The sequence below is a fragment of the Nuphar pumila genome, chromosome 3 (assembly GCF_984573655.1).
Source record: "Nuphar pumila chromosome 3, dmNupPumi1.hap1.1, whole genome shotgun sequence".
NCBI classification, from domain to species: domain Eukaryota; kingdom Viridiplantae; phylum Streptophyta; class Magnoliopsida; order Nymphaeales; family Nymphaeaceae; genus Nuphar; species Nuphar pumila.
This window is the reverse complement of record NC_143251.1, coordinates 59,999,292-60,015,092: the sequence shown is the minus strand read 5'-3', so window position 1 is coordinate 60,015,092 and position 15,801 is coordinate 59,999,292. Positions and strand designations below refer to the sequence as shown.

The 15,801-nt window shown below is 40.2% G+C and overlaps 1 protein-coding gene across 1 annotated transcript in view; it reads left to right on the top strand.

Moving 5' to 3' along the window:
• The window catches only part of LOC149842977 (subtilisin-like protease SBT4.14), a 54,967-nt gene extending 39,438 nt beyond the window's left edge, over positions 1-15,529 (top strand). The window contains exons 3-12 of the mRNA XM_090000797.1: positions 10,515-10,597; positions 11,290-11,387; positions 11,484-11,627; positions 11,833-11,938; positions 12,025-12,547; positions 12,664-12,764; positions 13,066-13,287; positions 13,890-13,998; positions 14,163-14,376; positions 15,108-15,529. Of these exons, the coding sequence (XP_089856923.1) occupies positions 10,515-10,597; positions 11,290-11,387; positions 11,484-11,627; positions 11,833-11,938; positions 12,025-12,547; positions 12,664-12,764; positions 13,066-13,287; positions 13,890-13,998; positions 14,163-14,376; positions 15,108-15,529 (2,022 nt within the window). The remainder of the gene's footprint in view (positions 1-10,514; positions 10,598-11,289; positions 11,388-11,483; positions 11,628-11,832; positions 11,939-12,024; positions 12,548-12,663; positions 12,765-13,065; positions 13,288-13,889; positions 13,999-14,162; positions 14,377-15,107) is intronic.
• Positions 15,530-15,801: the final 272 nt, after the last annotated feature.

Sequence of the window (15,801 nt, the reverse complement as noted above, 5' to 3'; positions counted from 1 at the left end):
CCTTGGCCATAGCCAGGCCATACGAAATTGACTTAGTCATTACGTAAAGAGCATTTTGCCAAAAACCGAAGCCTTTCCAATAGGGGCTTCATTCGTCAAGCAGAATCTTGAACGAGGAGCGGTCAAGGAATCGCATGGGCGATTTGGAGTTGATCTCCATTTGAACGCTCATTTATGCGCTATATATGTAGTATAAGCAGAAGCCTGTGCTTTATACAGCGGCGGCGTAAAGAAATGCATATACTATTGTTCAGGGTGTGTAACTGAACGAAATATTCTACATATATAACAAAGTAGAAGCCTTGGCATCGTTCGACGCGACGGCATAAGTAAATACATTGCAGAAAGCAGGAGCCTTGGCATCATACGACGCGACGGCAAAGGTAAATTACATAGCCTGTGCGATATAAGACGCGTCGGCAGAATCAGCAGATATACACCTAGATCCGCATCCAACGATAGTTACGAGGCGAGCGGGTGAACACCGAGGTGTCCTAAAGGGCTCAACCAAGAACTAAAGTGAGATACCATTTTGAAGAACGCATATACTGCGTGTTTGAACATAGATATATCCGACGATAGTTACGAGACGAGCAGGTGAACACCGAAGTGTCCAAAAAGGGCTCAATCAAGAACTAAAGCAAGATACTACTTCAGAAAGTATATTCTATATACAAACAGTCAAATACTTGAAAGAGATGGATCAACGAAGCGAACTTACTTCAAATCGTGGAAGAAACGGCTCTGGGTTGCTTCTTTAGCTTCGAGCCTTCCTTCGAGAGGTCAGACTAAGTCAAATGAAGCTGACTTAGTTGAGAAAGAGGTAGAGCAGGTCAAGCTACTCAACCTAAGTGGTTTGAACCAAACAGGGTTCGATCCAAGTCAACTGGGTTCAGCAGGTTCGAACTCAGCTCAAGTAGGCTAAGTCTGGGTTCAGAAACCCAAACCGGAATCTGGACCAAAAAGGACTTTGACTTTGACTTTAAACCCAACTAGGTTCAAGTCAATTCAACTGGGTTTGGACCAGGTCAAGTGGGTTCAGACCCAGGTCAGGTGGGTTAGGACCAGGTCAGGCAGGCTCAGGCTAAGTCAGGCAGGCTCAGACCAGGTCAGGTGGGCTCAGGTGGGCTAGGCTAGGTAGGGGAGGTTTAGGAGAGAGAGAGAAGGCAAGAGAGAGAGGGGGGGTCGATTTTTATGAGAAGAGAGAGAGTGGGGAGGGCTATTTATAGCCCAAGCCCACCTCCTCTTGGATTTTCTCATGCCCCTTCTACCCCCTTGGCTTCTTTTTAATTCCAAGAGGTTCCTTGGTGTGGGGCCCACTTGGATATTCCATGGGATATTTTTGTGGGTCCCACCAGATATTTTCTGAGGAATATTTCTGTGGGTCCCACCAATATTTCCGTGGGTCCCGCAAGAATTTCGGGTTTCCGACGATTTTTTTCCGAAAAATTCTGAGTACGCCATTCCCTTCGTATTGACGTAACTTAGAAAGTTGGCTCGCAAGAATCCTTTGATTTCATTCCGGTAGGAAGTTATGGCTTCCAGAGTGTTTGAGCATATATTCGCGATTCGACGAATATCCTAAGTATAACTGGCTCGCAGGAATTGATTCGTTTTGCATTCTGAGAAGAAATGCTATTTTTACCGGTAAATGCCTCATGAATTTTATTCAGATATTTTCTGAAAAATTGCGGGTCTTACAGCTACTTAGCGATGGATGTGGCAACAAAATTTCGTCCATCGCTATTTCCGTAAATTTGATTTTACGTTGGCTTAACGACGGAATTAATCCGTCGCTAAGCCGCCGCTAACTTTCGAATAACCCTAATCCCAGAAAGCTTTTCCTTTTCTTCTTTCGCTGCTCCCGCCGTTCGCCGGTCCAGCCGTTCGCTGGTCCCACTCCCGCCGTTCGTCGGTCCCACCGTCCACCGCCCGGAGAAAGGTAAAGGATGCCCCCCCCCCCCCCCGCGTTTTCTGGCAGGGGGTTGACCCCCTACCGGAAACGCAGGGGGTCGACCCCCTGCCGGAAAGTCAGGGGATTAACCCCTTGCTGTTCCGGTCGGGGGCCGACCCCCTTGCCGGAAACGCAAGGGGTTACCCCCCTGCCCGAAAACGCGGGGGTTAACCCCCTGCGTTTTTCGGCAGGGGGTTAACCCCCTGCGTTTTCCGACAGGGGGTTAACCCCCTCCCGTTTCCGGCAGGGGGTTAACCCCCTCCCGGTTCACGCAGGGGATTAACCCCCTGTTGTTTCCGGCAGGGGGTTAACTCCCTCCCGTTTCCGGCAGGGGGTTAACCCCCTCCCGTTTCCGGCAGGGGGTTAACCCCTTGTGTTTCCGGCAGAGGGCTAACCCTCTGCGTTTTTTGGCAGGGGACCGTTGCCCCCTACCTTTCCGGCAGGGGGTCGACCCGGGCAGGGGGTCGACCCTGGCAGAGGGTTTAACCACCTGCCGTAACAGGCAGGGGGTCAAGCCTTTCCTGCTCAGGCAGGGGGGCGACCCCCTGCTGTTCCGGTAGGGGGTCGACTCACTGGCGGAAAGGCTGGGGGTCGACCCCCTGCCCGAACAGGGGGTCAGTTAACTCCCTACGTTCCGTAAGGGAGTTAACCCCCTATGTTCTGTAAGGGGGTCGACCCCCTGCCGGAACAATAGGGGAGTCGACCCCTTGCCAGAACAGTTTTTTTTTTTCGTGGTGATTTCATTTTAAAACAATGTTTTTTTGTGCAGATTTTTCAACGGAACCAGCTCGTGCTCAACCACCTGTGGTAAGTGTCAAAAACAATGCAAATCGGGTAAATACCCGTGGTGAGTAAGTGATGCAAGCGTATCACATGTTATTTAATTTATTAGATGTAACACTTTATTGTTCACACACCCACTTAGTTATTGATATTTAGGGTTGCTTCGTTGGAGTTCGGAGATCATGCTGAGCATGATTTTAATGTATGAATATTGAAGTGTTCTTATTTTTGGAGTACGGAGTCCATGCTAGGCATGGTAGTAGTTAGTGAGATATTGAAGTGTGTTTGCTGCAGATACATGTTTGCCATTTGTTTGATATGAATGATTACGATGTATTGCAATGTTTGATGTAATTGTATCCATGCTTGCATATAACTTTCAATTTGATTATGACTTCCATGTGAAATTGTATAATGAAAGCATGTTTCAAATGATTGTATCGTGTCATGAATAGTTTGCACATGAAAATATTAAGTTATCAATGCATGCATCAAAATTCTTGTTATTGTATGACATCATATATTGCATGATAAATTTGACATGTTCTTCATTATAGCATTCTGATTGTTCTCTTTTAATTTGTTAGGCTATTATTCGTAACATCATAAGAAAATGACTGCAAACTGTGAATGGATGGATGTACCGTAGGATAGTGGACAATGAGTTATCGCATGAATATATGGATGGTGTTGACAGTTTTATTGAATTTGCAACGACAAGTGTCAGTACAGTGGATCCCACAGGTCGGATTAGGTGTCCCTGCAAGATTTGTAAGAATAATCGATTTGTAGAACCTCATGGCGTTAGACATCACCTATACAGAAAGGGTTTTGTGAGTGATTATCAGAACTGGACGTTTCATGGAGAAGAATTTAAAAATGATTTTGATGCACGGGTGAATGTGGTGCACGATAATCTATATACGAATTTGATATTTGATGCCACAGGAACAAAATTGGGTTCTGCTATGAGTTCTAGTGATGTAAGAACTGCCGTCGATGAAGAATCACCAAACGATGCAGCTAGTAGATTTTATGATTTACTTAGAGATGCTGATGAGCCACTTTAGAACGGTTGTGAGAGTCACACTATCTTGTCTGCAGTTCTTCAACTAATGAATTTGAAGTCCGAGTATAATTTGAGTCAATCATGTTTTGACCATTTGTGCATGATTGTGAAGAGTATGTTGCCCAAAGATGAGAAATTGCCACAAAATTTCTATCGTGCGAAAGTTATTGTCAACGCTCTAGGTTTGGGTTACAAAAAGATTAATGCTTGTCCAAATCACTGCATATTGTATTTCAAGGAGCAGGAAAACAACATATCATGCCTGTCATAATGGCATCCTCGGTTCAAGCCAAAGACAAGAGGCAATGGTAGCATGAGATCAAAGGAAGTTTCATACAAGTCGCTCTGCTACTTTCCTATCACTCCTAGATTGCAACGATTGTATATGTCTTCAAGGACAGCTAAACACATGAGATGGCATGCAAATAAAGTTCGACACGATGAAAACAAGATCACGCATCCTGTTGACGCTGAAGCTTGGAAGCACTTTGATCGTACTCATCAGAACTTCGCAATGGAAGTGCGAAATGTTAGACTCGGTCTATGTAAAGATGGATTTAATCCATTTGGGGGTAGATCAACTCCATACTCATGCTGGCCAGTATTTATAACTCCATACAACCTTCAACCAAGCTTGTGTATGAAACGTCTAAATCTTTTCTTGTCTCTGTTGATCCCTGGTCCGACCTCACCTGGCCAAAATCTTGATGTATATCTAAGTCCATTGATTGATGAACTAAAAGTACTGTGGGATGACGGTGTTACCATGTATGATGCCCACAAAAAACAAAATTTCAACATGAAGGCCGCTGTTCTATGAACAATCAGTGACTTCCCTGCATATGATATGCTATCTGGTTGGAGCACACATGGGAGGTTGGCTTGTCCGTACTGCATGGAGGATTCCAAAGCTTTTAGATTGAGGTATGGAAGGAAGCCTTGCTGGTTTGAGTGTCATCGTCGATTTCTACCCAGCGATCATCCGTTCCGACAACAAAAGAATGCGTTTAAAGCAGGCACAACTGAAACAGAAGGTCCATCCTCAAGATTGTCTGGCATAGAGATTCTAAGAAGATTGCGATACTTTCCAGATGTATTAACAGATGCCCGCAGTCCTACACCCTTCCGTGGATTTGGGAAGGATCACAATTGGACGAAGAAATCTATTTTTTGGGAACTATCGTATTGGCCGACCCTATTGCTACGACATAATTTGGATGTGATGCATGTAGAGAAAAATGTGTTTGATAATGTGTTCAATACTATGGAAGGGTCATGACCCTATTACTATCAGGAGAGATTACTGGGATGAAATGTGCGATATGTGGGCGGGAGATGCATTTAGAAATCGCTCTGCGAAGGCTGCACAAAATCGATCGAAGATGTTCGAAGCCCATCTACACACAGGTGGATCTAAGACATTTGGGAGCCACCTGAAGAAAATGGTAACTCATTAATATATAATATTAATTTTATAAGTATTGTTGCAAACTTGTGTACTAAATCTTTTGTCATTTAACTTCGCAGGAAGCAGAAAAAGGAGGCAGTGTACCATATAAGGATGTGTTTGTTGAAACACATAAACGGAAGACCATGGGAGTCTTCATATCAGAGAAGGAGAGAACGACAACGGTATGTATTTATTCTATTAATAATCATTGCAATATATATGCAAGTTATCATAATGTTGTCATTAATTATTAATGAATACTTTAAACATTATTTTGTAGGAGGCATATGAGCAATATATGGTAGAGCGATATGACGACGACGCTACTCAGTATCCATCATTTGATCCTAAAGCATGGGTGACTGTAGCAGGTGAACCCAAAAAAGGTCGCGTGTTCGGGTTTGGGAGTAATATGAACACTTCACCAATTATTGCTTTTTCCAGTTACGGCTCATCGACTTCTTGCGCCGACATAAGCTCAAAGCAACAGACTATTCTTTTCGGTGATGATGTACGCCAGATCGTTACAGAATCACTGAATAACTACTTCCATGACACCATCACCCCCTTTCTCCGAAATGAGATCGACAATCTTGTTCTGAACAGAGGATCTTTGATTCCAGGTCCCTCTCAGGTATAATCACATATTCAGTTTTTTGTTTGCCTTAGAACACATATGGGCATAATCGAATCACATATATAACTTTTTGCCTACCTTAGAGCACATATGAGCATGATAGAATCAGATATAGAGTTTTTTGCCTGCCTTAGAGCACATATGAGCATGCTATAATAACATATAGAGTTTTTTTATTGCCTTAGAGCACATATAAGCAAGCTATAATCACATATTCAATTTTTTGCCTGCCTTAGAGCACATATGAGTATGCTATAATCACATATTCAGTTTTTTGACTGCCTAAGAACACACATGAGCATGATAGAATCACATATACAGTTTTTTTGACTGCCTTAGAACACATATGAGCATGCTATAATCACATATTCAGTTTTTTGACTGCCTAAGAACACATATGAGTATGTTATAATCACATATTCACTTTTTTGACTGCCTTAGCACACATATGAGCATGATAGAATCACATATAGAGTTTTTTTATTGCCTTAGAGCACATATGAGCATGCTATAATCACATATAAAGTTTTTTTGCCTGCCTTAGAGCACATATGAGCATGCTATAATCACATATTCAGTTTTTTGACTGCCTAAGAACACATATGAGCATGTTATAATCACATATTCAGTTTTTTGACTACCTTAAAACACATATGAGCATGCACAAATCACATATAGAGTTTTTTTACTGCCTTAGAACATATATCATTTATGATAGAATCACATATAAATTTTTTTGCTTTGCCTGCCTTAGAGAACATATGAGCATGCTCTAATCACATATTCAATTTTTTGACTGCCTTAGCACACATACGAGCATGATCGAATCACATATATAGTTTTTTGCCTGCCTTAAAGCACATCTGAGCTTGGTAGAATCACATATAGAGTTTTTCTAGCTGCCTTAGAACACATATGAACATGCTATAATCACATATTCAATTTTTTGACTGCCTTAGCACACATATGAGCATGATAGAATCACATATATAACTTTTTGCCTGCCTTAGAGCACATATGAGCATGATAGAATCACATATAGAGTTTTTTTATTGCCTTAGATCACACATGAGCACATGATAGAATCACATATAGTGTGTAATTTATTTCATTATATTTTGTTTATCAATACTGACTATTCTTTTCTTGTGTAGGCTGCTAGCGATAATCAACGTAGCGGAGCTGAAGGGACAGATAAAGACAATGAACAAGAAGACGCACAAAATCTTGGCGATGATTAGAGAACTGTGTTGAAGAAGTTCTATTTTTTTATGTTTCCTAATTGTAATTGTTGAATTGTAAATAATTAAACTTGTTAATTTTAAGGTGGAACGATTAATTGTTGTAGATTCTTGTTATATGGAATTTTTTGTGTGGTTTGTTTTTTATTTACAGGAAATATAAATTGTACCGTTCTCGGTATTTAATTTTCAAATAATTTTTTTTTAATTTTTTTTCATGTTTGCGATGGATTAGCGACAGAACCATCCGTCGCTATTCATATAAATCTAGCGACGGCATAGCGACAAAAGTAAATCCGTCGCCAAGCCGTGGTCGCCATTTAGTACCGGCGGATTGGCGACGGAATACAACGCTCGTTAGTCCGTCGCAATTAGCGACGGAATACAATGCTCGTTAGTCCGTCGCAATTAGCGACAGACCTGTCGACGGAATCAATCTGTCGCCAGTTAGCGTCGAAAAATTTGCGACGTAAGCATACCGTCACCTCGTCGTCGCTAATTCATTTGGCTCAGTGGACTGTAACTGTGTTTTTTCAATCAGCTGGATGATCTGCAGTCAAATGGAAGTTGTATGGACTCATAGTTTGACTCTAGTGTAGTCTAATGTGGTTGCTTATCTATGTTTTCTGCATCTGCTAATGTTTTCTGTAGCAAGTGTATTGGGATCAGTGGACTGTAACTGTGTTTTTTCTATTCTCTATCCTCTGTTGCAGCAAGTGATATCTTATCACCTGCTATAGTACTATTATGCTAAATTCACATGATTCACAAGATAAACAACAATGTCGCTAGCAAAAGTTAATTTGGATAGATAAGCCTATGAGAAGGTCTTAGAAACTATGACAAATCTGTCCATTAAGTTTTTTCTTAATATTTTTGCCTTTTTGTTGCCTGAAAAATTTAGGTGCCTTGGTTAAACTACTTGTGTAAGTTATCACTTGAAAAAATCATGTGCCATGTAAGTTGTTACCTCAAAAAATTCAATTGTTCGCTATGATTTTGACCAAACAAAAGAGCAAAACTGTCAAGAATAAAGTGAATTAGTCTCGCATCATTCAAATTTTTGGTACATAAACAGGTTTTTTATTAGGGTTTGAAAAATCAATATCCCATAATTATTGTTATCTTTCTAAACCCAAAAAAGCATGTTTTTATCAGAAAGTTAACATAATTTTGTCAAAAAAGCATAATGCAACTGTAGATTCTTAGCAAATTGACCATATCAAAACACATCTATAGCGCCGGATTGCAGGACACTAGTTACACTGTACAAGTTAACACTCCCAACGCGAAGAATATGTGGATCGAATAATGGAAAGAGAGGTGCACCAAATTAAACACTTATGATGGTCTTTGTTACTGGTTTTTTGTTTTTTAATATTTTTGGCGAAGCCAAATGAACTTGCTGGGTAGGTTGTGAGCCAAGTAGCAGGTCCAGTACATGGCTGGGAATGGAACCATTGACCCACATTTAGGGACAACATTGCAAGGTTCAAAGCAAACGTTTGGCTCCATGGAATCCCTGAATGTCCACAAGAGCATGGAAGAGTGACTACTTTCCAGGCACACAATTTATGGTCCGTCAAGGTCTATGTTTCACTTACACTAACAGAATCATTGACTGGGTTTTACCTTGGGATCAAAACAGGTCCGGATATGGATCCAGTCTTGATTGAATCGACACTAGATCTGATCATTGAAAAGTGGCATAGCGTAGGGGTGAAAAATGGGTCTGAAGCTTCAATCCTATTCCGAAGTAGATCTGACCTATAAAATCTGATATTCAGATAATCCATATCCGAATATGACTGATTTGGAACAAATAATTTAGGGTTGGGGCGGATCATTTTACCCTAAAAATTCATACAATCAGTTCCTTGTTTATTGGAGAATTTTTTGTACAAAGCTGAGGATAAGCATGATCATCTTCACTTGCCATTAGCTTTTTTACGTTTGACACAGTTCAAGGTGGTTCAAGCCAAAAGCTTGGATACCCCTTGAAATTGAACCGAATCATAGGACCCGAAGCTCATGGTCTTCCAACCACTTGATGAGCCTTTTAGTTTTAAGACAACAATTGTAGGCTGTAAATATGTTCAATTTACTAATTGACAGCAAGTCCTTTGAAGATACCCTAATTCCCAATTAATAGGGCAATCAATCGGTTCAAAACGTATAAGATGGGTGGTTCTACATTTAGGGTTTACAAAAAAGAAATGACGAAAATTAAGAATTGAGTCAGATCTGGACCAACCTCACCTATGCCAGAATTGGGCCCTGCTCCATTGTCCAGGGGTTAAGCCTGCCTGTTTTAACAAATGGATCTCCAAGCACGGTATCAGAAATGGTCATCAATGGGACTGGATCCAGACGGACTTTTGATCCAAACTACAAATTAGACATGCTACCCATACATGAATTTTAAAATAAGATCTACTTATATATTTAGATCGACTTCATATTTATGTTATTTTGGACTCAATCTGAATCTATTTAGATCCATGCATGTGTGGGAATATATACAACAATACAAATCAACCTATTTATGCTTATTTCCATGAAAACTCTCGTTTACAAACACTGTCAGAATCAGTACTACCATATAAAACTTCATATACGAGTTCAACTCTACTGCAATTTTAGTTCGGATCCATATTTGCAGCATTAAATTCAAGTTCAGATCCAGGTTGCTGGGATCCAGCTCATATATTGATTTTCCATTCTTTGTAATGCCAAGGGTATCTTTATGATTGTCTAAATGCAGAAAGTTTTATAACATCCAGAATTTAAGGGAAAAAGATCTCAACCACAGGCTAGCAACTGATCACCTTATTAATACTTACCACGTGAAAACAACTTACCGATCTTCTCCTTGCCCTCCATTGTGTCTAGCAAAAGTGAAGGTTCTGCTTGGGAAGTAGAGCGATTCTTGGGAATTAAGGATTCCAAAATGCATTTGTTTTTCCGTTTGGCATGCATGTAAAAGGCAGTCAAAGAAAAAGAATCCAAATTCCTTTCAAATAAATTCCCTTATTTTTCCTACCAAATCCATTTTACCAATTTCTTCCAAGTATCTTTTGCCAAACAGATAAAGAAAAATGGGTACTTCAAAAATGTCCTTCATAATTTGCTTCCTATTACTCACGGTGGTCCATTGCAGTAGCACCACGGAAAGGAAGGTAAGTAATTGATGAGACTAGCTCAAATTTATTTCTCACAAGTAGGTAGCTAGTGAGTCAATTGGATATCATTTTGCCTATTTGATTATTTGGAAGTCATAAATCTCAAGCAATTATTGGTGGTTCACATAACTTAAGATTTTCTGTTGACACTTGACATAGATTAATCATTTCATATATTAAACTGTCTAACATTGGCAGTCATACATCGTGTACATGGGAGACGTGCCATCCAATTTTCTCTCAGACACGCACCATCACATGCTTGCATCTGTAACCGGCAGGTCTCTCTCTCTCTCTCTCTGTTTCTCTTTTGTTTCTCTCCCATCCAATATTCTGTTGGATGTATTTTGGTAATGTTGAATGGTGAATGTTCTCCTTTCTCTCTCTCCCTCTCTAAATCCATCGACAGGTGCAGTCTATCATGATATATATTTGGAGTCTTGAAGATTTATGATTTTTGGCCATCAATTTTTCAAACATTATAAAAACCAACCATGTCTTGAAACCAAACACTACATGCCTTGATCCGTATAATACCAGGCACACAGATCTCATCTGTATGATCAAACTTTTAAAATAAAACAAAAAAAATTCATACAACCCATATAACATGCTTCATTTAGCACTCTCTCTCTCTCTCTCTCTCTCTCTCTCTCTCTCTATATATATATATATATATATATATATATATATATATATATATATATATATATAAACCTAGCTTTCCCAAACAATCATGGCTGGTGCCACATGATGTTTTCCAACCAATCCTACATCAAAATGGTAGCAGTAGTATCTCAAATGAATGAGTTTTCCTATCAAACTTAAGTTTCGAAAATTTATTTGTTATTGATACTAAATCATAAATGTGTATACTATCCAAAAAGTTTCCACTCGTTCACAATTAATTATTGGCATTCCTTGAGCATGTGATGAGCAATTTGCTTTAATTTCATGAAATTCATTTTGGCAGCCATGACATTGCAAGAGAGACAATGGTCTACAGTTACAAGCGAAGTTTCAATGCATTCGCTGCAAAACTCTCACCGGAGGAAGCAAAAAGTTTAGCTGGTTAGTATGAAACACAAGTACATTGACTATTGTATACACAATCAATTTTTCCAATAGTTTAGCTTGTTTAATATACTATTACTTAATAATGTGCAGAAACTGAAGGCGTGACATCAGTATTTCCTAATTCCTATCACAAGCTTCACACCACAAGATCGTGGGATTTCGTCGGCTTCCCTTTGAATGTAAAAAGGCAGCTCAAGTTTGAAAGTGATGTCATCATTGGAGTTTTGGACACAGGTAAGCATTAAAGGGTATTATGAATGTAAGCAATGGTTTGATTAGATATGAATAAGTTGTTCCTTGGTTGTCTAGCCAACTTGACCCAGTCACATTTGTTGCTATTTTTATTTTATTTTATTTTGAAGGAGCTCTTCTTCTTCTTCTTTTCATAAAATTGATTCTTTTCAAGAAAATGATGCCATCTTTCCTCATATAAACATAGGTATCAGCCCCCATTCACAGAGCTTTGACGACAAGGATCTTGGACCTCCTCCTGCTAAATGGAAGGGCACATGTGAAAGATCTGAGCATTTTAGTGGGTGTAACAAGTATGCTCTCTCTCTCTCTCTCTCTCTCTCTCTCTGATTCAATCAAAGATTTACACTCCCAACCTTCAATAATTAAATTGACACAGCAAACTCATCGGAGCCAACTATTATAGAATAGACGGACCCTTCACGCAACTTCAACCCTCTGATATACTATCTACAGTTGACACTAAGGGTCATGGCACCCACACAGCATCAACTGCAGCTGGTGTCCAAGTTCCAAACGCAAGCATGTATGGGCTTGCTAATGGCACTGCGCGGGGTGCAGTCCCTGCAGCTCGCCTTGCTGCATACAAGGTATGCTGGGAAGACACTGGCTGCTCCGACATTGACATTCTTGCTGCCTTCGACGATGCCATCGCCGATGGTGTTGATGTGATCTCAATCTCCATAGGCGGCATGAACAATGGATACCTCAAGGATGCAATATCGATCGAGTCGTTTCATGCCATGAGTATGGGAATTATCACGGTGGCGTCGGCCGGGAACGATGGCCCTGACCCTGGCATGGTGGAGAATGTGTCACCATGGATCCTTACGGTGGCGGCGAGTTCCATTGATCGGCAGTTCAGAACCAAACTTGCACTGGGCAATGGCATGCAGATTACAGTATACCTTTGGCTCTTCACTAAAAATTTTCTTCACAATCTTTTTTTCTAGCTAGGTCGCTTGTTTTAGCTTATATATTAAGTTTGTTAATTTGGTTCTTCTTTTTAAAATGACAGGTCATATCATTAAATACTTATTCCCCGAATAATAAATATTACCCACTCATCACTGGGGCCCAGGCAGGAAGCAGTTCAGGTGGCTACGGGCCATATCCAACGTAAGAACAACTGCATACTTGTATAGTCTTTGCGTTCCTCTGGAAAGTTCAAGATAATTTTTAGAAATTCTTGGGGTTCGTTTGCGCGTGTAGTGTATATATATATATAAAATCTCACGTACTTCTTAAAAGAATTCGCTACAAGAGGCAATCCTTAGGTTTTTGACCATAGAGATCCGATCCGTACGGTTATATTTGTCAAAAAATATTTTTCAAAAGTGGGTTGAAGATTCGCACCCTATAAAATGTCTGCAATAGGATTATAGCTTGTACTCATGATTACTTAACAATTTGTTTGCAGTTTTTGTGATCAGACTCTAGATCCCAACAAGGTGAAAGGGAAGGTTGTTCTTTGTGATTTGGTAAAAGGAGACCTTGACTCCAGTGTTAGGGACATTGGAGGGGCTGGAATCATCTTTCCGAGTTACAAAAGCCAAGACGCAGCTTTCCCTTTTGCTCTACCAGCAGTTTTAGTGGATACCAACAAATCAATGACAATAAATGATTACATCAATTCCACTAGGTAAGTAAATTGAAACAGTTAAATTCCTGACATGGGTAACGGTTACAATGAAACCTTGAAGTGAGAGGCTTCCATGGATTGACCACCACTATACAATCATCTTCACTCCCTTTTTGCGCAATTGCGTAGTTGTTGTTGTTGTTGTTGTTGCGCGGTGGCGTGTATCGTAGGTGATGATCCTTCTCTGTCAGCCTACAGCTCCTTCCTTCTCGGTTGGGCCCCTAACCTTGTTCATCTAGCTAATTCCAGAGGAGGATAGGGTTATTTGTGACACAAACCCATCCTTGAATATCACCCGAATTCGTATTTGGGAAGCAATTCGATGTCAATATAAAGTTAAGCAATGGAGTAGTCATATCTGGAACTCTAATTAAAGCCCACCCACGATATTTGGCCACATCAATAAGACTGCCAACTCTTGACAATGTTGTCTGCAATGGGAGACTGAAGCCAACAGACCTTCCAAAAACCTGATTTTGCCATCTTAATTATTCTCCAAAGCTCTATGAATTGCTATATTACATCACGTATATACTTGTTGCACAAAGATTGTTCCAAACATCATCCATTAAAATTGATTTTTTCCTCTATTTTTCTTGAAGGTCGCCTTATGCAGTTATATACAAGTCTTATACAGTTAATGTGAGCATTCCACAAATTGCATCTTTCTCATCTCGTGGCCCGAATACACTCTCACCAAGAATCCTCAAGGTAATGCAGTATTTTACATGCTTAAAAGGGAGAGCAAATCGGGTCATTGGCTGAGTAGGTACTCTGCCCAATGACTGGATGCCATGCATCCCCTTCTGTCCTCTAAATGATCGGATAGTGCTAATCATTGTTGCTTGATCTAATAACCATACCCTTGATTACAGCCTGATATCACTGCCCCTGGGCTAGATATTCTGGCCGCATATACACCATTATCTTCAATGACTGGGAAGAAGGATGACGAACGAATGGTTAACTATAATATAATGTCTGGAACTTCAATGTCATGTCCTCATGTGAGTGGTGCGGCTGCATACGTCAAGTCTTTCCACTCTAGTTGGTCTCCTGCTGCAATCAAGTCTGCTCTCATGACCACAGGTAAATTTGTTTTCTATTTTGTTTTATTTGATATTTTTCCTCTATAATATTTGCTTTGCATTGACAATGATGCCTTAAAACAAATAAAATACACACTAGTATCTGATTGTAGATGTATAGATCTGTCTTTGTGGTTTTGTAAGTTTGATCCTTTACTTCACTCAAAGAATTCTATAGTTGGTAGATTGCATCAAAATAGTAGTGTTGTTCTCTGTTTTTGCTTCGGTCTGTAAATGTGTGAATTTGGAAATCCATTGATTTGCCTTTTGCAAACAAAAATATAATTAGAGATTCGCCAAATAACATGCCAATAGTTCTATATTGCAATTCATAAAAATAATTTGCAAAATGTCTCTGCTCTCTCCATTGAAATGAATACTCAATTCTCAACATGGTAGGTGCCTATTTTTGCCAATATAAGGGAAAAAAAAAACCATGGCAGGTGCTTACAAATAGTTGCAACGAGGGCAGTTGTCATGCTATTTGATATGATGTTATATTCCATCGCAACTGCACATCTCACTTGATGGAGCTATCTATGTATGGCCCCCCGCTTTAACATTCTTATGGTTTCCAAGTGAGATGTACAAGATGGATTGAATACAACCCATGACCGTAACTGCTCTAGATGTGCCTAACCTTGGAAGTTGCTAACCCAGATAGCCCATTATGTCTGAAGATTCAAAGGTGCCTATACCATATCTTTAACCGTTTTTCTTTCTCATTTCCAGCAAAGATGATGGACCCAAGGTTGAATGAGGACGCAGAATTTGACTACGGTTCGGGTCTATTTGATCCAAGACATGCTGTTCACCCAGGCCTAGTGTATGACATGGACCAATTGTCATACGCCCAATTTCTCTGTAAAGATCACATAGACGGTGCTGCCTTGGGAATCGTGACTGGTGGTCAATATAACAACTGCTCCGCCATACCTGCCGGCCAAGGCTATGATGGTCTCAACTACCCATCGATGCAGGTCCAAGTTAACAATGGATCCGACCCGATCCATGCCGTGTTCTATCGCACAGTGACCAATGTTGGTGCAACAACTTCAGTCTACAAAGCAATGGTCAATGTCCCAAGTGGGCTTAAGATCACTGTCACACCAGAAACTCTCTTATTTAGCAGACGGGCACAACGTCTATTGTAACGCCCCAGATTTCCAAAACAAAACTAAGTTAAAATTTTAATGAATTCCTTTTTTTTTTTTTTTTTTCTGCAGCGGAATTTAGAAAAGCTTTTAGCAGCGGAATCAGACGATAATGAGTCGTCAGTTTTAGAAAACTCCGAGCACGTTGCAGGTATGTGGCCAAGCAACTCATTGACCACCAAAGTGTTCCATTTATCGAAAACCACTTGTTTATTACAACACCACTGCTTAGAAAAGCAGTGTAGGTTCAATAAAAAGGAAGCAGTACAACT